This window comes from Neltuma alba, unplaced genomic scaffold (genome assembly GCF_004799145.2).
Source record: "Neltuma alba isolate B1F8T4 unplaced genomic scaffold, ASM479914v2 tig00012044_pilon, whole genome shotgun sequence".
NCBI lineage: Eukaryota > Viridiplantae > Streptophyta > Magnoliopsida > Fabales > Fabaceae > Neltuma > Neltuma alba.
The window spans coordinates 252,224-274,650 of NW_021636609.1; the positions used below are offsets into that span (position 1 = coordinate 252,224).

At 36.4% G+C, this 22,427-nt stretch overlaps 3 protein-coding genes across 3 annotated transcripts; 2 read left to right on the forward strand and 1 right to left on the reverse strand.

Moving 5' to 3' along the window:
• The first annotated feature begins 1,376 nt into the window (after window positions 1-1,376).
• Window positions 1,377-8,633, forward strand: LOC114721544 (transcription initiation factor TFIID subunit 12b). The gene is given in 10 exon segments (XM_028907380.1): window positions 1,377-2,169; window positions 2,172-2,386; window positions 2,902-3,123; window positions 3,766-4,344; window positions 4,438-4,512; window positions 5,255-5,333; window positions 6,882-6,946; window positions 7,266-7,301; window positions 7,397-7,633; window positions 8,369-8,633. Coding segments are annotated over 9 exon segments (1,917 nt in total). The 5' UTR covers window positions 1,377-1,706; the 3' UTR covers window positions 7,580-7,633; window positions 8,369-8,633.
• Window positions 8,634-10,441: 1,808 nt separating this feature from the next.
• LOC114721548 (extensin) lies at window positions 10,442-12,234 on the forward strand. Its single transcript, XM_028907384.1, has one exon. The coding sequence runs from the start codon at window positions 11,115-11,117 to the stop codon at window positions 11,607-11,609; it is 495 nt and encodes a 164-aa protein (XP_028763217.1). The 5' UTR covers window positions 10,442-11,114; the 3' UTR covers window positions 11,610-12,234.
• A 3,905-nt stretch (window positions 12,235-16,139) lies between these two features.
• LOC114721515 (growth-regulating factor 5-like) lies at window positions 16,140-18,290 on the reverse strand. The gene is made up of 4 exons (XM_028907340.1): window positions 17,703-18,290; window positions 17,131-17,608; window positions 16,695-17,044; window positions 16,140-16,479 (listed from the first exon to the last, which is right to left on the reverse strand). The coding sequence occupies exons 1-4, from the start codon at window positions 17,884-17,886 to the stop codon at window positions 16,472-16,474; spliced, it is 1,020 nt and encodes a 339-aa protein (XP_028763173.1). The 5' UTR covers window positions 17,887-18,290; the 3' UTR covers window positions 16,140-16,471.
• Window positions 18,291-22,427: the final 4,137 nt, after the last annotated feature.

Sequence of the window (22,427 nt, forward strand, 5' to 3'; positions counted from 1 at the left end):
TTTCTTAAAATATTTTTGTTAATAATGTGTGTTAATTAGAACTATTACTTGATAAAAATCTTTAACATGCAACTACTAGGATTATCTTAAAAAAAAAAAATACGAGAGACAAGATAGATTGTGGTCTTGTATTTATAATAAATTAAAATTAAACTAACTTTATATTAAAATAGAGGTAGTATTATCCGTCCACTACAAGCTTATGAATTTTAATGTTGAATTAGGTTTGTTTAAGGAAAAGTTGAATTAATTTTGAGAAAACTTGTCCAATGTACTTAGTAGCAAATGACCAACACATTTCATTTACATCCAATTTTAATTTTCTTATATTATGCAATAACTGCACAGCAAGGCATGAATAGGAATAGGACAGGACCAGATTTCTGTCCCATGTTTCGTCCTGATTTCGTTCCTTTTTTATAAAAAAAATTGCAATTTTGGTATGAATTTTTTTTAATGTTTTAATATTTTTGTCATGTTTTTAAAAATAAAAACATTATTAAAGAAAATATTATGTAGAAAGTTCAATTATATAATATAAAAAAGATGTAAAAACAATACGGTAAAAAAATCATAAAAAAATATTATATCATGCTTTATGAATTTTTGATTAAAAAAAGAGATTTTGTTGAGATAACATTATAACTTAAAAAGCAGAAAGTCACTATAAAAATAATTATTATTAATAAGTGAATTAAATCATCTAATAATAATAATTAATAAATATTTTTTAAAAAAAAAACTTTGGGACAAAGGACGATTCAATCCTGTTTTAATTACTATTTTATCCCGTCTTATAGTTATTTCATCTCGAAACCTTTTTTGTCCTATCCCATCCTATCCCTAATTGATTGGAATGAGATCGTGGAACAAGACAATTGAACACCCCTAACATATGATATATGTAAATTTGAACAAAAGTAGGCTGTTTATCTTATTTATTAAGCAGGTTTAAAATGAAGTTTGGACTTGAAATACTTCTTTAAGTTGCATATATTTTGTATATTTGAGTTTTGATAAACTAGGACAATATAACTTGGTTAATGAACTTTACAAATTAAATCAATAAGTAGGAGAGAGAACTAAAATTTATACTTTTTCTTTAATAAATATTTGATTGCTGAGTTGATATATAAATTTTAAAATATGATGATGTGCCTCTTAAATTTCAAAATATAACACAATGTTGCATTGTCACTAGAGCGAAATCAAATAACTATAAATATTATATAGTTTTTTTCCAGAAAATATTATACTCCTATTTTTATAATTTATAGCCATTCTTAGTATTGATATTCGTTTATTTTTATTCTTTGATCCTCCAAATCCAACTCCTTCAGTCCTCCTCCTCAGTCTGCATATGGTCGAAAAATAAATAGGAGGGCAAAAGAGAATCCTTCTGTGAAACTGTGTTTCTCAATCCGGCGACGAAAGGCCGATAAACCGAAACTCCCTGCTGACGTGTACGATCCAGATTCAACCTCCTCTCAGGTTCTGAGCTCTCTCTCTTTCCCTCTTCGTCCTCTCCGTTTCGTTCCTCTCAAGCTCTTCCCTTTTCTCTGTCTCGCTGCTCAATTTCTATTCTTTATCCCCAATTTCGCCATGCCTGGAGAGGAATTGGGTTGACCTGCTTAGGAGACCACCCCGCTTGTCTCCTTCTTCTCAACCACAATTGGAGGGAAGAGACCGCCTCGAAAGCAATATTAATGGCAGAAAGTGCATCGTCATCATCCCCCAAACCCCTTCAATCCTCCTCAAACCCGATGGACCCAACTACTGTTGCTCAAAATCCTTCTTCAAACCCACAAATTCAATCACCTTCTAATCTTTCCCAATCTCCTTCAATCGACCACCTTCCTCAGATTTCTTCCCCTCCTCTTCCTCCCCTTTCCCAAATCTCTAACCCTCAGTCCCAACAACAACAGCAACAACCACAGCTGCTTCAGCAACAACAGCAGCTTAGTCCTGCTGCTTCTGGGTTAGATTATCAACAGAAATCCTTGCAGCAACAGCAACAACTTCAGCAGCAGCAGCAGCAGCAATCCCAACCACTGATGCAGCAATCTCAAAATGTGAATGCTAATCCAGTGTCAAATTATCAAATCCATCAAAGTCTTCAGAGATCACCTTCAATGTCTAGGTTGAATCAAATTCAACAGCAACAGCAGCAGCACAGTTTGGTGTCATGAGGCAGCCAGCGGGTTTGTATGGGCAGGTGAATTTTGGTGGTTCGGGTCCAACACAGCTCCAGAATCAGCAGCAGCAGCAGCAGCCGCAGCAACAAATAGGAGGTTCAAATTTGTCACGGTCAGCGTTAATAGGACAGAGCGGGCATCTGCCCATGTTGCCGGGTGCTGCTGCTGCGCAATTTAATTTACTGGGCTCGGTATGATGAATTCTTCATGTTAATTGATGCGTCTCTTTATATGAGTGGTTCTTGAAAAAATGGTGCAAACTGCTGCTATCTAATTTGCATCTTTCACTATTTTGGGAGGCAAAGTTTCATACTTAACTTTCGATGATTTATCTTGGAATACATGTTTAAGGTGGAAATCTTAAGCAAGATTTCAGTGAGTGACTGGTTATTCTTTTAGCGGTGTGAAAGCGAAATGACCGAGTAGTTAAATAACATCAGAGGCTTTTCTTGGCTGTAGTTCATGATTGGTCCCATCACTGGTTATGGAGTTATAGGCAGAAGACAACATGTGAAGTAGATGAAAGAAATATGAAAATGATGTAATTTGAAAAAATAAGGCACCCTACCTGGCTTAACATTTTCTTCAATTATGCTTTGTATTTTGTTTGCACGTGATAATTTAATTATTTTATATCTTTACATTTCTTGCCTTCTAATATAAATAGTTTTATTTCATTATAAAGTAAGTTTGAACTTGGTTGTAGCCGAGGCAGAAGAGTGGGGTGGTCCAAGGGTCACAATTTCATCCAGGTAATTCTGCTGGCCAACCTCTGCAAGGAATGCAAGCAATGGGGATGATGGGTTCACTTAGTCTCAGCTCACAATTAAGAGCCAACGGGGCCCTTGCTTATGCTCAGCAGCAGCGGATGAACCAGGGTCAAATTAGGCAGCAACTATCACAGCAAAATTCACTCAACACATCACAGGTATAATATAATATATTCTTACTTTGTGTACTTTATTGTAATTTTGCTATAGGAATATTTGTGTTTCCGCATTTTTGTTTCTATTTTTATTGAATCATAATGCCATATTCTTCTTAGTTGATTCGGCTTATAAATGTCCATGCAGTCAAAATTCCTATGCATATTTGACCTTTTAGGATTTAATATACTTTTTGCTTTTAATGTTCATGCTTTCAGAATGCAGCTACCTAACTGTGATCAACATCATCGGACAATTTAATTAATTTTTGTATCATCCTTACTCATGATGCTTTTGTATTTGTCAACCATAATTTTTAAGAAATAGTATATACGTTCAATTGAAAATGTTGTCTCTTTTCTTTTCCTATCCTTTTCCCTGTTAATTGGCGAGGGGGAAAACTGGGGTGTTTGTTGCAATTATTAGGCGCAATATATAAGAATATTGATATAGAAAGGGCATGTGTGTATTTCAAGAAAAAAGGGAAATAATTTCTTAATTCTATTTTGTATATTGAAAACATGATTTACGATAAGTTTAATATAGTTCAACTTTCAAAAAAGGTTTATATTATAATCTTTAATAATTTCTTAGTAATGCATATATAGATAACATTGGCAATGCTTATGAGTTGTTAACTACAGGTTCAAGGTTTATCCAGGACATCGTCCCTTGCATTTATGAATTCTCAATTACCTGGGTTGTCTCAGAATGGACAGCCAGGAATGATGCACAATTCTTTAACACAGCAACAGTGGTTGAAGCAAATGTCAGCGATGCCTGGCGCTGGTTCTCCTTCGTTGCGTCTTCAACATCAGAGACTATTGCAGCAGCAGCTGGCTTCATCAACTCAACTGCCACAAAACACTACGGGTTTGAATCCACAGCAATTATCCCACTTAGTGCAGCAGCAGCAACAACAACCAATGGGGCAGCATCAGCTGCACCAACAGCCCCAGCAGCCCCAGCAGCAGCACCAGCACCAGCAACTAATACAACAGCAGTCACAACAACAGTCTCCACTACAAACACCTATTCATCATCAGCAGCAGCATTCTCCGAGGATGCCAGGACCTGCAGGCCAAAAGACACTTAGTCTAACAGGATCACAGCCTGATGCTACAGCATCTGGCACAACTACACCAGGGGGCAGTTCAAGCCAAGGAACAGAAGCAACAAACCAACTGCTTGGGAAGAGAAAGATACAGGATTTAGTTGCGCAGGTCATCCTTGCTCCTTATCATTTTTCTGACAAGTTCTGTTTATTATTTATATATTCAATTGTAATTTAATATTAGTAGTCTATTCATCTGCAGGTGGATCCGCAGGGCAAGCTGGATCCTGAAGTTATAGATATTCTTTTAGAACTTGCTGATGAGTTCATTGATTCTGTAAGCATTCTAACATGTCTTTTTTCCTCCTTTCCCCTTGATTATTGATATAAAATTTCCACTATATTGAAATTGATAAGGAAGGACTTTATTAGTAGCTTGGTAACTGGAATGATTTGATAAAGGGATCAACTACTAAGTTCTATGCTTTTATACCTATTAATGTTTATCTGGTATCTGTTGTTACAAGATCATCACTATTCCCAGGAGCATAGCATAGTTTCAGAACCATAGTACTGGCTTCTATTTCTTTTTGGCATTGATATAGAGACTTTGGTGCCCATTTTTCAAATCGAGTCCTGGATAAATAGTTTTGATTATATTCTTTCTTTAAGTCGGTTTAAATCTAGCAGTAACATGCCAACTACAAGTTTTATTACTTTTATTCAATACTTTTGTCACTAGAGTTTTCATGATAGAAACACATTGACAATCTACTTGAAGGTAAAATTTGTTAAATTTGATTACTTTGGTGCTTGTGCTTCCCCGGGTGCTGGATGATCTTAGGTTCAGTATTCTTCTTTGTGAATGAACTGTGCTGAATATGTAGCAAAATTTGTAATTTCATTATTCATTGTTGTCCCCCGTTGGATTTCGTTATAGAATAAGTGGACAATTTTTTTTTGTTATTTAAAAACTTCTCATAGTAAGTTTCCATATTGCATTCTCTATTTGATACTGAAGTCTATGGCTGACGATTTGTCTGTCGTAATTAAGATTGTCCTGTTCTCCAAATTTTCAGGTGACAACACATGGCTGCATTTTAGCAAAGCATAGAAAATCATCAACTTTGGAGTCCAAGGACTTATTGCTACATCTAGGTCAGTTTTGACTGACTAGTTGTCATTTATTTTTGTGCCCTCACCTGCAAAGAAAAGCAGCCATTGCATGTTTTATATCTTGTTAATTCGATTTACTTGCACAAATTTTACCATCAGCGTGACTGATTAGTTTGAAAATATAAGTTTTAACATGATCTCAATCTTATAATTATATATTTTATGCATTGTTAAGTCTGCATTCTTGATTATTGACCCCAGAAAGGGGGAAAATAGGCTGCATTCTCGATGAAAAAGTCAGGTGTGAGGAGTTTTTCTCTGCCGCTTTTTTCTCCATTATTTTTCTTCATAAGATAGTGGTCTTTGAGATTTGTAGTGGCTTGACTTAGGGATGCTTGTCTTGTTATTAATTCTGTCTTTCTTCTTTTTTAAGCAATTTTTTGAGACGTTGGTTTGCATAGTTGGGATCAAGTTTTTGGTGTATCTGAAAACATTTAAAGGAAGATTGCCATAATTGCTTCTTTCTAATTTTGCTTTCTAATCATGTGAGGCTATACATTGTCTAAGCCTGCACTGTGATGTCTATGCTTGGGTTTACCTATTACTAGGCTGAATCTCTAGGTTTGTCTTACGGTTGCGTATTTGGTCAACCTATGGCTATTATGACTGATGAAGCAACTCGCTACTGTCTGCGGAGCTGGTAAGCTTAAACTTAACAGGTCTAAGCTTATCATGTCCTGGTCAGTCTTTTCTCATTAAAGGTAGAGTTAGAGAGGCTAGATGAACCTTTTTTTTTTTTTTTTCCTTCTTAAAAGTACCCCTTTGTTTCATTCCCACCTTGATTTTTAGAGATGCCTCATGAACTTCACTTCTACTTAATGTGCTAAAAAAATTGTTTTGACATGGATCTATCCCATGTTTGCCTTATCGAACCCATGTTATCGTCTTTCATCCATAGCATTGACATCGAACTGATGAGTACCAGAACCAGCATTTTCTATCATCAACTCTGCAGTACGTCCACCGTCTTGTGTAAATCCCGCAAAGAAAGGAAGGAAACAATCCTAGCTTCTCTTAAGCTTAGACCTCCACCATGATTCTCAAAATTTGCATGCTTCGCAGCCTTCCTTCTTCTTCTTCTTTTTCTCCCCCCTCCCCCCCAAAAAAAATTCCTAACTTCTTGAAGTCCTTCTTATCTGCCACGAGATATAATTGATTGTATGCCGCAGATGATAGATTAATCTCCAACTCTTCTCCTAATAGTTTTAATCTTCGCCTGGGGCATCGGTTTATGCATAGTTTTAGAGCTTAAGTGGTAAAGAGTTCAATCTTTGCCCCTCATTATTCCAATTAAAATTGAAGTTCAACACATGGAATGATGAGTTTTTGTTTTGCGCTCTTTTTTAAGTCCAAATTTTTGCTTGATAGAACATGTTAATATTCAATAAAATCATTCCCAAGCCTTCTACCAATAATTTTATCATTTTCTTGGCCTAAACAATTGTATCATTCAGAATCAAATGTTTTTTTAGAGCATTTTTTGATGTCAGAATTTTGTTGATTCACTTAGTTTCCCAAATTACTGTGCAGAGAAAAATTGGGATTTAACAATTCCGGGATATTCAAGTGAAGAAAAGAAGCATCAGAGCAAACCTGTAAGCAACAAATGATTTTCTTAAACACCCCCCTTCCCAACACGCACACGCACACTTTAGGGGAGGAAATAAAGGTTAACGTCAATTCCTGCAACTTTGATGCATAATTACTTTAAATGGATACTTGATTATTCTTCATGAATTTATAAAATAATTTAATTCAATATACCTGTTTCAAAGTTGTTAATTATTCTTAAAATACTCCTCCCCTCTTTGTTTTTGACTTAAGATGGGGGTATATTAGCCATTAGAAGCACCTCCTTTTCAAAATATTTTAATAGTAGCCTGAATTTTAATTTGCTGTTCTTCAATTTTACAGCTATTAAATGACCTTCACAAGAGGCGTCTAGATATGGTAAGTATAAGAAACCATGCATACAATTGATTTAGATGATTCTGTCGCTGAACACAAATAATTTTTTTGTTTGTCCTTGCCCAATATCTCATCAGGTACGTACACTGATGGAATCCTCACACCCTGAGCCAAGTATGAACAGTACTAAAGATGTGAGTAGACAGGGCCTTGCTAATCCTGTTGGCGCCCACCAAATGATGAGGCCTTCATTGAGTTCAGAGCAGTTAGTTTCTCAATCAACTAATTCCCAAATGCTACAGCAGATGACAAGATTTTAATTAATCCCCCAGTTCTTGCTCTCTGTGGCAGTTTGTTTAACTGCCTGGACACGGGTAATCTTCTTTTGCTTTAAATACTCTCATTCTCCTCCCTTTTTTTAATCAATATTCCAATTAATCAATCTGCTGCGGCCATGTATTTAATTATTTTAATCGGTATTCATGTCTACCAGACTTTCAATGCCTGATATTACCCTTTCCATTCTTCTTGATATTATTTTACACAGAGAACTTGAAATCCTATTTTTGTTTGGTTGTTAGAGTCAAGGTTTAAAGAATGAGAATGATCTCTCCATTTTAGCATAATGTATTGGTTGCACAATTATCTTATTATCATCCTTCCCTTGGGAAAGGCCAATACCACAAATGTGGGGCTGACCTCATGAATCATAACTACCAACCCCAAGAATTTTCATTTGAACTGAATTATCCCTGCTACCTCTTGAACGCTGTTGACCTATCTCCCCTTCCCATTTTAGTCACTTTATTTATCTTTTTCTTTTACATTCCATTCTCATCCATTCCAATAGCCAAAGAGCCTCTTATTTGCCAAACCTCAATCCTAACAGCATGGTCTTTCCTAGAAAGAGATGTTACAAAAGTAGAATTGATGACTGTACCTTCCTGAAAGAAAGTTTGTTAAAACCCTTGATGATCATTCTTATATTCTTTATCATTAATGAAATGGAATAGACCCTCTTCTATTTTCACAGTCCTTGTTGGACTATTCATCTATGTGAGCAGCTGGCTTGCTCTCATAGATCTTATCTAATAATTGCTGTTTCTCAGGTCTGGAAGCATTTGCGGTAACTGATTGGTTTACAAGGGAAGTGTAATTACTAATTACTTGTTCTTTAGACACGAAAATTAGGATTATAGTAATTGACATTATGCCGCTTATGTATATTTTTTGTTAATCAAATGTGGATTCGAAATATTCATTTGTTTTTGCTTTACGCCAGCACAGTGACATGAGTTTTGCCTAAATTTTGATTTGAAGTATTTGCTGTCGGGTTTATTGATAATATTATGATACACGAGTATACCAAGTATATGTTCGGGATAACTCTCTCTGGCCTCAAAAGTCAGTTGAGACGAAAAGGTTGGATGAAAAGATGATGATTTGGTGTTGTTTTGGGACAATTGAATTTTGCTTAAAAATTACTTTAATGTTGAAATAATTTCTTTATGGCTTTTGACTTTTTTTAAAAAAAATCAGATTTGAAGCTTTTGAAATTGACCTTTTAATAATTTTATCAAACTTTTTTTTTTTGTTTTGTAAAAACGTATTCAAGTATAACTCATATTATATTAATTAATTTGAATCGTAATTTCAGTTTGCATGTCATATTAACAATCCTGAGAAGTCAATGGAACCTGCTTTTGAGAGAGGAAAATGTCAGATATATTATTATTAAAAGAATATGATCAGCAAAAATGGGCATATCATCACTTCTTCCAATTCTGAATTGCTATTTGCTAGCTGTCATGATTAATATGATTTGTGAGGAACACAGTCCAACTAAACCATGGTGTTCACTGGCTTTTTCCTGAATCAGATCAATTTCGGACATTCGTAAATTCTGTCTGGAATATTTTCTTGGACATGGACTGTGGTTTACTACCTCCCATTCCGAGTTAGTTTGTGATATAAGTTATATTATAAATTAGTTCTTATATTTATGATCAGAAGTAATATTAGATATTAATATATTATTGAAGTTAATTATTGTTCGCCTAAAAAAGTTAATTTATTAATTGCAGAAAACTAAGCTATCAATTTTGGTCCTTAAGAAGACGTATAATGAAATGTTAATAATCGCTACATTAATACCACACGCGTAGTTAGGTAAAGCGTTGAGTATTCACAACATTCTCTGTCCAAGAAAATGTCTTTATTTTTACACTATTTTTTAAAAGTGGTTCTTTTCGAATCTTTAACAGAGGCATCATTGTGGACAACCAGGCCATGCGGTAACTTGAATATTGTAAAATCAATTAATCGCCACTAATATCTAAGATTATGAAAAATCGAATGACATAAGGATTTAAATTTCGAAAATGTTAAGAATTTTTCGTCTAGTACAAATGAATTCGTATACGATGATAGTATGATTGAAATCTAAATGTATATGTGGTTAAAATTTAAGAAATCTATTATTAAAATTGCTTATATATCTATAAGATTTATAAAAATTTTGAGAAGTCAATCAGTCATCTTTCTGTAAATAGTAAGTAGCATGATTTTTATCTCAAATTACGTTTAAGGAAAGAGTTGATCTGGTTCAAATCTCCGCTAAGAGAGACGTCTATATTTAGTATCCAATGTTTTGAATATAAATGTTTTGAATAAGAAAATATTTGTGCTTACTGTTTAGAAGAAAAAATAAATAAATCTTTTTATGTGAATATTGAATTTTTTTGCCAACCTAATTGTGTTTTTTTTTTGGACCAACTATGTCAAGATTGAATTTACTCTTAAAAGATCATAATTTTTCAGATTTCTTTTTTTGCCGACTAATTTTCAAGAGTTTAATTTAATATTTTATATAAATATTTATATTTCTATTCTCAAAGGATCCAATGTGCCCAACCCAAGGCCTTCCCCATCTCACACCCACCCAAGACCATTATACCAAAATGGGCCCCCACACAATCAAACAGCATCTCAGCGAGAATTGGGCCCACAATGGCTGCCACGTCATCACGTCCCTCTCCTCTCTCTCTCTCTCTTCCCCCCGTTTTCGCCGTCTGTGTAAAGTCTCATGAGTGAGTCCTGACAGGTCCTAAGATTCTCTGTTGCTAGCTCATCACTCGCCTAAATTAAGCCCAAACCGGTTCAATTCCCCGCAGACTTTCTATCTAACCCTTTTCCATCCCCACCCCCCCTCCCCCGGGTCACTGCATCTTCAATCATCTTCCATTTCCTGAGAAAGCTGCTATTTCCCACGCAAAATTCAATCCCGTTTGTCCTACCTGTCCCGCATCAATGCCTCCGTTATTATCCTACTTCATCTGTGGCTTCCTTTGGATTTTCATCATTCCCACTTTGACCGCATCACGTTTCTCATGAAGGACCTTAATTTCTGGTGGTTGAGTTGGAATTGATTCAACCTTGGACTGTTTCGCAGCCTGCTTCTTTGACTCGTTGCTCTGTTCTTCAGGTCCCTCATTGTTCTGGGGCGTCAGAACAAAACCCTAGCCGCTTGATTTCGAATCTTGGGGGTGTGGGTATGTTGCTCCGCCCCTTTGGAAGAGCAACTAAGAGGAGGTTTGAGGGCAAACCCATACGATCCAGTTCTTCGAATTCTTTATGCTGAGTAGGAAGCTGTCGCTGGGAATGTCCTGATTCGAAGCGATCGTATGCTCGGATTCTGTTTCAATAGCAGTTCTGTTGGGAGGTGGGGATCTTTCATTCAGAGCTAAATACGAAGAAGGGAGAAAGGTTCGATATAACTAGATGCGGAAATTCCCTGAAAACCCTGATTTTGATATTGATCATCCTTGAGAAGGGACATCTCTTTCTTGTTCTTCCATGGATTCCCCATTGTCGACCTTAGGTTTTGTAATTTTCGGCATCACCTTCAGTATTTATTCTGTTATTGCCGAGTCCCAGTCACCCTCTACATCAGTTTCGCGACCTTCTTCTCCTCCTTCTCGGCCGCAGCCATCGCCGCCGTCATCTCCCCATTATTCGCTGCCTGCGCCTTCATACGCCCACCCGCCATCCCCACCGCCACCGCCACCGCCACCGCCAACTCATCATTCCCATTCTTCATCGCAGCCACTCCATGGTTCCGCGCCCCTTAACCCTGCTCATGCGGTTCCCAGAAGATCACCGCGACACCCCGATCGCTCCTACCATGGCTCGCCCCCGCCGGCATCATCGCCCCGGATGAACTGGAGGAAGAAGGTCGGCCTTCTGTTTGCCGGTATTGCGGGAATCATGCAGATTGGTGTGGTTGGTTTCTTGGTTTTCAAGAGAAGGCAACTTTTAAGGACGAAGGATACCTTTGAAGCTAGGGGTTGAAATTTTCGGTGCGAATGTTCTGGCAATTCTTTTTATTTGGATTGGAATCCTCCAGAGTCCCGCAACATCATCATAGAAAGCAAGGATTGACATTTGAAAGAAACGAATGAAGGAACGAATGCTCGGACCTCGAGTTTTTCTGTATATGGGTATTTATAGTTGGCGTTTTCCATGCGTTGCTTCCTACATTTATACTTACTGTCCTTAGTTTCATTACACGGCTCATGATTTAAAGAAGCCCCTTCTTCCTCTTTGGTTCTATATTTTTATATTTTTGCTCTAACATGTTCAATGTACAATGATGCTAGGAAGGTTTGAAGAATTAGTTGGCAATGACAGAATCTGATTTTTCCCCCTCCCCGTTTTGATGTATTTGCTTCTAATTTTATGACTTCATTATACATAGTGATTAAAATTTGGTGTGATTGATTATTTGGTTGTTGATACTGCAGAACCTTTTTGCTGATATTTGAACTCACTGACTCTTGCATTGGTAATGAGCATGATGTTCTGAAGTTTTATTTTTGCTGAAATTGTAACGATTTACTATCAAGATTGTCGGAGTTCAATGAAATCTCCCAGACGGAGTATGATATCTAGCGATGATGCGCCATTTGCATTTTAAGATTGACTTTTGTGTTTTCTTTTGGCCATTGCTCTGTGTAATTTTCTTTCTGAATAGGAGATTTAAGAGAAGCTTATCAAGATGAAGTTGGAGAGCAGCTTAGTTTGTTTACCCGTAATGTCATAACTCATAATAGTTCTTCGGAAAGCAAGTCTTGATCGAATTGTTGTTCAGTGCTGAGACGATAATGCATATATGATTAACTTGTAAGGATCCAAACCTTCTTGGAATACAGCATTTCGAAACTTTCCTGAGCTACTACTTTTGAAATAAGAAACGAATTTTTTTTTTTTTTTTAAGGTTTGGGGGGGGGGTGTTCTCGGATGGTCCATTTTGTATCTTTATGTGGCTTTGAACTTGGAATGGAGTGTGAATGCCAAGGAAATGCACATTTGCAATGCCAATCTGTGACATGACTATTTCATGAAATTCTTCAGGCTTTGAAGAAGCTTTACCTTTTGCAAAATTGTGCTATGGTGGATGAATGTGTGGCTTGTGTTTGGAGTCAAATTAAAACGTGACTGGTGGACAATTGCGTCTTCTACAAGATATGCTGCTTTGATGGCCAAGCACAAGCGTGTTGTTTCCAACTGGCTTTTGGGTGTTGGATTGGCTGATTATTATTTTGGTAATGACTCAGTTCTAATTAATCTTGTGGAAGCTATCATGAAACAGAGATGTGGCATGCATGTGTTTTCTTGTACAAATTCAGATTTATGATGTTCTTGGTGATTTTGAGTTGAGTATGCATTGTTAGCTTGGGAACATGTGAGTGAACAGGACAATAGGAACATGTGAGTTTACTTTGGTTTAAGTAAGCTTTTGGCTCCTCTAGTTTCATGTAATAAGTTTCAATTTAGCCCCCCATAATTCAAAACCGGACGTTGTTGTATTTGAAACCAGCCTATTTTGTGCTTGCCACATAATATAGAAGAAAAATTAATCCCAAGCAAACGTAACGTTTGTTGAGTTAGATGTTAATTATTTGTTATCGGTTGTGAAAGGCAAAATATGACCAATTCTGGAGAATAGAAGGGCATCTTTCTGAACTGAAATCAAAGAAATGAAATTGAAACATCTTGAGACTTGAACCGAATATGCATCTAGTTTAGAAGCTTTTTACTTTATCCAGTTTGCTAGGAACATCAGAAGCCTATGGTATTCTTCGCCAAACACTGGTCCTTCAGTATCATTTTCCCATGCCTTCCATCTTTGATCATCATTGTGGTGGAGATACTGAAGCATAATGTTGGAAACTGTTACCTCTGAGCCCGAAGAATAGGTTGGAAAATAAGTCTTTGAGAAAGTAACTTGTTACCCCAAGATTGAAGAGTTGGGTTGTGTAAGCCTAATTCAAAAAGACTATAAGATGCCTGAGAGAAAATTAGGAGAAACGCAAGTGTTGTTGAATATTGGTGGGTTTGTGTTTTGTTGGTTGGGACCAGCGGTGGCCTTCGATTCTAGATTCAAAAACTCTGCCTTCTGAGAACTGAAAATATGCTGTGGAAGTCCCTTAAAGTTACTGTGACAGGGGCCTCGCACCGATAGGGCCTTTTTTTTTTTTTTTGACTAGCACACCGAATAGGGCCTTTCACGAGATATATGTGGAGTATGTATTTACATATATATATATATATATATTTATATTTTCTAATTTTTGAGTAGTAATTCTTTCATTTTCATCAATATAATAATGTTCAAATCTGTAAAAGCACAAGAGTATGTTTCCTGTGCGAAATTCGAGATAAACAGAATATTGTTTCATTTATATATACGCACTATCTGCAGTTTTAATTATAAGATTTTGTTTATACTATAAATAAAATCTTATAATTAAGATAAGAGGTAATATGTATATGTGTGAAGATAACAAGTTAATGTAATAAAATATTAAGATCCGTTTAGAATGGTTTATAAGTAACTTTTTAATTGTAATTTATGAAATACAAAGTAAATATGTAGAAATAATTTTATCTTTATTCCCGTGAAATGTGTTTATGGGTGTCTTTGAACACTATTCCAAGCAGATCTTTAATTGTTTCCTTTGGTACCTAATATGGCTAAGGCCCTAAAGAAGCAAAAAACTAAAGAAGGGGTGCGTTTAAACCCATATCTTTCTCTATCCGGCGAATCAGAATTTGAAATTCCCCTCTTTGCAAGAGCATTAGCAACTCTATAGCATTCCCTTGGGATACACTGTGTTTTAACTTCCCAACAATATTCTGTTTTTTTCTGGGTTACAAAAAAAATTAAGTTGGATCCAGGAATTTACCAGGGCCAACACAGAGCTCTTACTGTTAATTTTTTTTTTTAACCACACAGGACTTTGTTACTTTTTGAATAAGAGGTGGTGAGTTCGAACAGACCAACTCACTTAATCCAGTGGGTGAATTCCAATCCATTAGGCCATTTACACTAGAGCTGGTAATATGGGTTGAGCCCGCGGGCTCAACCCACCAACCCGCCAACAAGTGGCGGGTTGGGTTGATAAAAATTAAGACCGTTTTAAAATGGAAGTTTTGAGCCCATAACCGCCAAGCCCAAACTCGCGGCGGGCTAACCCGCAGGGTTGGCGGGCCAACCCGTTTAACCATTTTTTTTTTTTTTGTTGCAAATTTTTCCCTTTGCCTCTCAATCTCTACACTCTTGGCCTAGTCCACAGTGTAATAATGAGCAGTCCATGTCTAATAGTCTAACACGACAACACCAACACGGTCTCATTTTCACGTTTTGCTTGCGTGTTGCACTCCTCCCAGACTCCCAAGTCCCAACTCTCCCAGTCGCCCTTGGCCAATCCTAACTCCCAAGTCCCAAGCCCCAAGCTCTCTGCTCTCTGTCTTTGCTTTGCGCCTTTGCCCTAGCTCATGAGTGATGATTGAGCACTTGATAGTTGATACTTGATAGTGATTTGTGTAGTGACATTGTGTTTGTGACTTTGTGGTAGTGTTAATTTGGATTTATGTTTTAATTTGAGATGTTTGTTAAATTATTAAGGACATATCATGTTCATTTAATCATATGTTTAATATTTTGATATATTTGAAACTTGGAACTTGGAACTTTGGATGGGTTCCATGTTTTATTTATGATAATTTATATTTGCATGTTTTATTTTAGGTATTTAGGAATTTGGGACTTCGAGTAGGTTTTATTAAAAAAAAAGTAAAAACAAAAAAACAAAATTTGGCGGGTTGGCGGGCCTAACCCACCAACCCCCCCTCGCGGGCCGGGTTGAAAAAATTCCAGCCCGTCAAAAAGCGGTCCTAAAAAGCCCAACCCGCCAAGCTTCAAGCCCGCCATGGGCCAACCCATAATCGGCGGGTTGGCCCATATTACCGGCTCTAATTTACACATTTTGATGGCTCCGCCAAACGGAGGATCCAACTTCATCTTAAGCAACAGAATAATTGCTTCCAATTACATTTTAATAAATAGAAAACATTATACAAATATTATGGGTCAAAAAAGGAAAAAGTATAATTTATTGTCTAAAAGGCATTTTATTTTATTTTTAAAAAACGTAGGTTTGTTCATGAGAACAGATAATAAGAAATCTCTCTCTCTATATATATAGCTCAAATAATATAGAAGTTAGATAATATTTGTGAATAAGGCAAGAATTAATTATAATTTAAGAAAAATATAATGTTAGTTAATTTAGTTTACTCATTCAAAGGAACGGCCACTGAAAAGCACAATGCAAACTAGCAATGTTTGAAAGTGCAGCATCAGAACCTGTGAGATCTCAAGTTGTCCATAAGGAAGTGATGCAGAGAATTTCATGACAGAGGTACGACACACACACATTTTCAGAGCACATGTTGCGTTTGGGTCCATAAACTTTTATAGAATAAGCAAAAGCTACAGAGGCAATTTGAATTGGAAAGCAAAGTGCAGAACTTGACAACTACAAACTGAAGATGCTTCCTTCCTTTAATTTCCCTCCAGTCCACTCACTCTCAGTCAAACAAACCTCACCACACACACACAGTTGGCAAATATGAGACATGTTTTCTTCAGAGGGAAGCAAGAAAGTATATTTAGATATCAACCTAAAGTAAAGACACAAATCCATGTGTGGCCCCCCACATTCCTCCATAATAAACATCTCTGCTTTATCAAAGGTAAGCTCCCCTAGCCACCAGACCTTTCATCTTTATCACCATCTCTCTCTCTCTCGCGCGCGCGCTCTTTATCTCTCTCCTGGCCGTATCCACTATCACACATGACCAAAACGTCATTCATCTGCAAAGCAAGAAAAGAAAGAGGCTAAATAATACAATTAGTCCAGAAAAATCTTATCTTGATTTAATGAGTTTTATTTTTCAATGTATCTTTCAGGGGAAGGGTGATATTGGCGATATTACATGTGAAAAATAGTTTTTTTTTTTTTTTTGGTTCTATGGAACAGTTTAGAGGTGGGGCATCTAAAGAACTAGCACAGTAATAATGATCATCACCTGTGGGAATTCTGGAGTTGGAAGCAAGATCAAGCCAAGAATCCGTGTTCTTTTGAGTCCACTGATCCCCAAAGAAGTGGTGAAGTGGTCTCTGGGTAGTTTCAGTACCAGTGTCTTTCTCGCTTTTGCCTGGTCTGGGTGATTTGAAGTCAGTGCCTAGAATAAAACAATGTTGCTCTTCTTCTTGTTGCCTTGGATTACTGTCATTATCATTGAGGCTTTGAAACTGGTGAGAGTTTGAATAGGATTTATTGTAGGAGCCCATAGATAATTGGTGGTACGAGTCAGGGAAGCCTCTAGCTGACCCTGAAGCTTCTGGGAAAAATGCCCTTTCGTCCACATGAATATTTCTGCTTGAAAAAATAAGGTCAAAATAAAATTAAAAATAGAAGGTCACCGTCTAACAAAGTTGCCAACTTTTTTGTTCTGCACAAACCTGTAGTCTTTCTCGTCCTGGGAATAAGATCCAGAGTCCAAAAATAGCTGATGGGTAGTGTTGCTATGAGATGAGAAATCAGAATCAGGAGGTCTCGTAGAGGTTGAGTTGGTGTAAAAGAAGGGATTAAGAGAAGAATTTTGGTAAGGATACTGGGATGATGATTCAGAGAAAGGGAAAGAAGAAGAGATTGAGGGGGTGTTGTTGTTTGGGTTGTTGCTCATCATGGAAAGGCCTCTGTTAAGGCTATATGATGAGATTGCTTGCGAGGTGTTTGTGGTAATGCTGCTTGTTGATGAAGGAACTTCCACAGGCTTTCTTGAACGGTTTCTTCCTCTGTGCATGTGTTTTTCACAGTATTTTGAATCTGGGTATGCTTCCTTTGAGCATCTCCATTTCTTGCCGTCTGTTCTTCTGCACCTTCCTGGCTCTGGGTCAATTTTTCTCCCAAAACCCATCTCAAAACATCCCCATCCCACTGCAAAATAGGTATACAGAGAGCGATATATCAATAGAACGAACCATAAGCTTTGAAACAATAGAAATATGAACATGCTTCTTCATGCGCTTACCACCGGGATGGTGAGTAAAAAGCCTTGAAGATATTGATGAGTCTAGGCTTCTTTTGATGGAGTAAATGAGATCAGGTGGGATCGGTGTCCCTGAGACCATGTATTTGAAAACAAGAGCTTGTTGTTCAAGTTCTTGCCACTGAGAAGCTGTGAAAGGAGGCCTATTTCTTGCAGTATTCATCATTCTTGTGATTCAGACAAAAGAGAAGAATATAAGTTTCTCTTCTACACTCTGATAAATAAAGAACAAGAGCTCAACAGACTTCAAACAAAGACAGAAAAAGGGAGAGGATTGGTTCTATATGTTGGGGCTGATTGATAGTTTTTTCTTTTTTCTCCCAAAGGGCAGAATCTTCTTCTGTGCATGGATGATAGATAAGAGAGATGGATAAATAGATACTAATGGCTCTGATGATATCCTTGTTCTGGCTCGCACTGCCACCTCCTCTCTATTTCTCTATGTGCTGTGAATGAGTGAGTGAGTCTGTTCTTATTATTATGACTGCACCGCCTGCAGCTACTGCTTCTGTTTTTTCTTCTTTCCTTGCAGCTGCCTTTGTTGTCTCTGACATCTTTTGCAGAAATCTATAAACAAATGTACAAAGAAAAATAATAATAAAAAAAATATTTAATTTCGAGTGCAGGTTAGTCCATGCACCTTAGGTTCTGCTGCTGTATTGACATCACAGTCATGGAAAATAGTGCCTCTGATATTATCATATTATTTTGGAAATTATTTTATGGTAAAATTTGTGACACGTCTGACAAACTATTGTCCCTTGAAATAATAAAATTTGACCTTTAACATTATAGACTAAAATTCCCATCTAAATAATAATACCATGAAATTGTTAATTATTATTATTGTAAGAAGTGTAATGTAAGCTGCTGAACAACGCCAGCGGTCATAGCGATCTCTTTTGTAATCCGAGGGTATGGGTGGTAACTTTTTGAGCAAGAGACAGTCTCGTACGTGTCATTTTAGATCTTTTTTGGCTTCGTATGTGTGGCATGATCTCGTTGATGGATATTGAAAGCCATGGAGCTATTGCTGAACCTGCTTTTTTTTTTTTGGGGGTACGGATTTGATGCTTTTCGCTTTTTACTTTACTTTTTCTCACTTTCATCATCTATGTAGATATTGGGTTACAGTCAATTTGGCTTCTTTAGGTACCATCATCATAACCCTTTTCAATGTTTGCCCGTTTAATGATTACCATAGGAAGAAACTTGACACGTCACACTTCCTTTAGCCCTTCATATTATAATTAGCAGTTGAAGGTACTCATTGAAGGATGATTAAGCAAGATTCTCTTGGAAGTTTAAACTCCCATGTTGTGGTAACTAATCATGAAAACCATTGAATGCTTGATAATCTTTTCCAAAAGGAAGGAAGACAAGAACAAATAAACAAGACTTTCTTTCAAAAAGAACTTAAAAATTAGAATTAAGCTCACTTCATCATAAACTAGCCTGAGTTTATTATTATTATTCTCTTATTTTGCGTGAATAGTGGATGTAGAGAGACAGTGCAGGGAAAAGACTATTGGGTCGAGGGAGGTTCGGACTTGTTTGTTTGCAATTGAAAGCACTTGTCTTTCTCTCTGGCAAGTTGTCAGGAAAGTGCACTCTGAGGTTAAAACTGTTCACGCACACTGTTGCTCTGCCCCATAACACATGCTCTCCCTCCTTTACTAATGTGCCACACCTAACTCACCCCTTTCATTCATTTCCATTTTCCTTTGAGCACATCTCTTTCCCATTACTATTACTGTATGCTAGTCCCACTCATCACTTATCTTCCCTCTGAAGAAGCATTTGCTGCCTCACTGACTCTCTGCAGCTTCACAGCAGGAGCTCTATGCCTCACCTGGGATCTTTTTCCCCTTTATTTTTCTTTTTGGGTTTTGACTGGTTTCTGACTAGTCTATGCACTTCCTGACTTGTATGATTTGATTAACATAACTCATTATGAACTGGGTTTCATCAAAACCAGACTAGTCTATACTGGGTTTTTCTGTTTTGATACCTGCAAATTCAAAGAACAATTGTCACTGAATATATCTCATCTACTGGGATTTTCTTTTTTTACTGGACTCAGACTTGGAAAATTCATGTGCCCATGCGCTGGTCTATTTCCATGCAACCATCAAAGTTTAATCTCTTTGATATATAGTTTGATTCATACATGTGGAGTCTGACATTCACACACACAGTATAAACATGTAGCGTATCATTAGTAGACAAGAATTGGTCTTCTATAGTCTACACTTGTATGACGTTTTTAAACAAAACTTATTATGAAATAGGATTGATCACGATCAGACTTGTCGGTACTGTGGTGTTCTGATTTAAAGGAATATTCAGAGAAATATGAAGAGAGTGGGCATGGAAGTACTGAGACTGCAAATCTGCAATATTTGCGGGTTGATATGTCTCATTTAGACAATGATTTGTTTAGGTAAGTAATTACTATCATATCTGTAGAAAAGACTTAATAAATGTGTGATTCAGTAATGAAATGGTAGGTACTGTCTCTGAATCTTGTAAGACAAACTCATTTGTGTGAGTATAGTTCAAAAATGACACGGTAGGCACTAATCCAAAACGCCTTTTTGAGTAAAATGTAAGAGAAATTATTTCTGAAGTCAATAATAGAGGCAAATTCCATGAACATACAATAATGGCACGCGAGGGACATTACTACTACTGCGTATGAGAACAGTCAAGATTACTTCGCTCGTGATAGGAAATACTTAATACTACCTCCGGTTCTTAATATAAGATCTCGTTTGATTTTTATTTTGATCCTAAATATAAGACTCCAATCCACTTTGTCTCTTATATTTATACATTTTTTCCTAAGGTAGTCCTCCTAATAATTGTAGTTTTAGTCAACACACTTGATTAACAATGATATTTTAGAAAAGACAACACATATTTATTACAAATAACTAACTTAATTGCTTTCCTTAATCTCTTCAAATTAGTCAACTAATTCTTATAATTAAGACTGGAGGTAGTATTTATGTAGTTATGTATTTAATATAAATGATACCAAAAAAAAAAGAGAATATGATTGCGTCCAGACTTCACATACAATTTTTACATGTATCCTTTGAAAAAAAAAAAATACTTGTATCATCCCTTTTTTGTGTATCTTCTTTTGATTATACATTTATTTTTTATGAATGCCAGATTCTTTTAATATTGTTATCTCTTGTAAGTATACTATATTGTGTGGAATTTTGCACGGTCATCACATATAATCATTCATAAACTTTTTCGGCAAAACCATATCTATGGCTTTGAGATCCTGAGTTTTTATGAAGATAGAGGATGATGCCAGAAGCAGTATTAAGGCAAAGATGAACATCTTAAGCTAAACCCTCTGCAAACAGCCAATTTACATTATTATGTTTCCTCCAGTGCCTTGCTGTTTAATATTCTACACTTGATTTTATTATTTGTATTAATTTATGCTTTATTTTGGCTTAAAACGCCAAGCCATGGGAGGAAGCTTTCTGTCCTGATGCACAATTATTTGCAGCCTTTGAAGGAGACCTTCTCTGCCTATCTCCACCTATTGAGGACTGATTCTTTTGTTTGCTTCTCTAGGCTTGAAGGTGGCTCTTTGCATTTTTGGGTAAGCCTATACTGACCAAAATGACTTGATCTACAGGGGACCATATGGGAGTGAACCCTAAACCTGAAAGCCTCGACTGACTCAAGGAAGCCAGTCCAATTGCTTTAGAGGAATAAAGTTTTGAATTATCAACTAGGGTTTGATTCTTTTATATAACATCTGGGACGAGCTTCATATATACTCAGCCAACGTAAAAGTAACCCAGATTTTGTGCATTTCTTGCTTGATGTCATTATGTAGACTTTCTTTGGACCGTCAACATTTGATTTGTACACTTCAAATTTTATCATTATTATTTTTTAATCTAAATCATAATTTTTAGAGTTGATGATCTTTGAAGAACTGTTTTTTATTTTGCATCTTTCTTCTGTTCAGATAGAAAAATAATGATCCAAAAGCATCCGAATCAGATCAGTCCAAAAAAGATGTACCATTTGTGCTCCAAATTTATTCTCAGATGTAAAGGTACTCGGTGAGAGGATTAAGAATTGGACAAAGGCAAGGACCATTATACTAACAAGAAAAATATGAAAAAGAGAGAATTTTGTTCATATAATAGGGGAATATTGATGATGTATGGGTATATTTTTATTACTGTCCTCCATTTTTTTTGCAAGAACATCTGTACTTTGTTGTCTATATTAGGGTTTCACTGAAATACAACCTCAACTTCTATTTTTCTCTTTCCTTTTCACTTTTGAAAAAGAACTCAAGAAACAACATGGTGGTACGCACATTTGAAACTGTTTAAAACAGTGTAACCGCAGAATATGGAGGACAACAGCTAAAATGGGAGTGCAGAACAATCATTCATTTTACATCAGGGTCATTTTGACCAGTTATTGTCCAATAAATATAAATTCCAAAACAAAGGCTTCACTTGCTCATATGTGAAACATGTACTATTTTTATGATAAATAGCCTTGTTATCGTCTAGTCACCAGGGAATTCTTCACAAAATATCAAAAGATATAAATATGCAAAGGAAGGGAAACGATCTATTAGCAGTTTTAAACTTAATAACAGCATCACAATCCTGTAACCTTAAGAGAACTCACTGTTCAAATTCAAGCCATTTA

What these genes read in the sequence shown, in the direction of transcription:
- LOC114721548 (XM_028907384.1), top strand. Translation starts at nt 11,115, where the DNA reads ATGGATTCCCCATTGTCGACCTTAGGTTTTGTAATTTTCGGCATCACC.
- LOC114721515 (XM_028907340.1), bottom strand. Translation starts at nt 17,886, where the DNA reads ATGATGAATACTGCAAGAAATAGGCCTCCTTTCACAGCTTCTCAGTGG. An exon ending in TTTTACTCACCATCCCGGTG is followed by an intron (nt 17,609 to 17,702) that starts GTAAGCGCATGA and finishes CCTATTTTGCAG; the next exon opens with TGGGATGGGGATGTTTTGAG. An exon ending in CAGGACGAGAAAGACTACAG is followed by an intron (nt 17,045 to 17,130) that starts GTTTGTGCAGAA and finishes TTTTTCAAGCAG; the next exon opens with AAATATTCATGTGGACGAAA.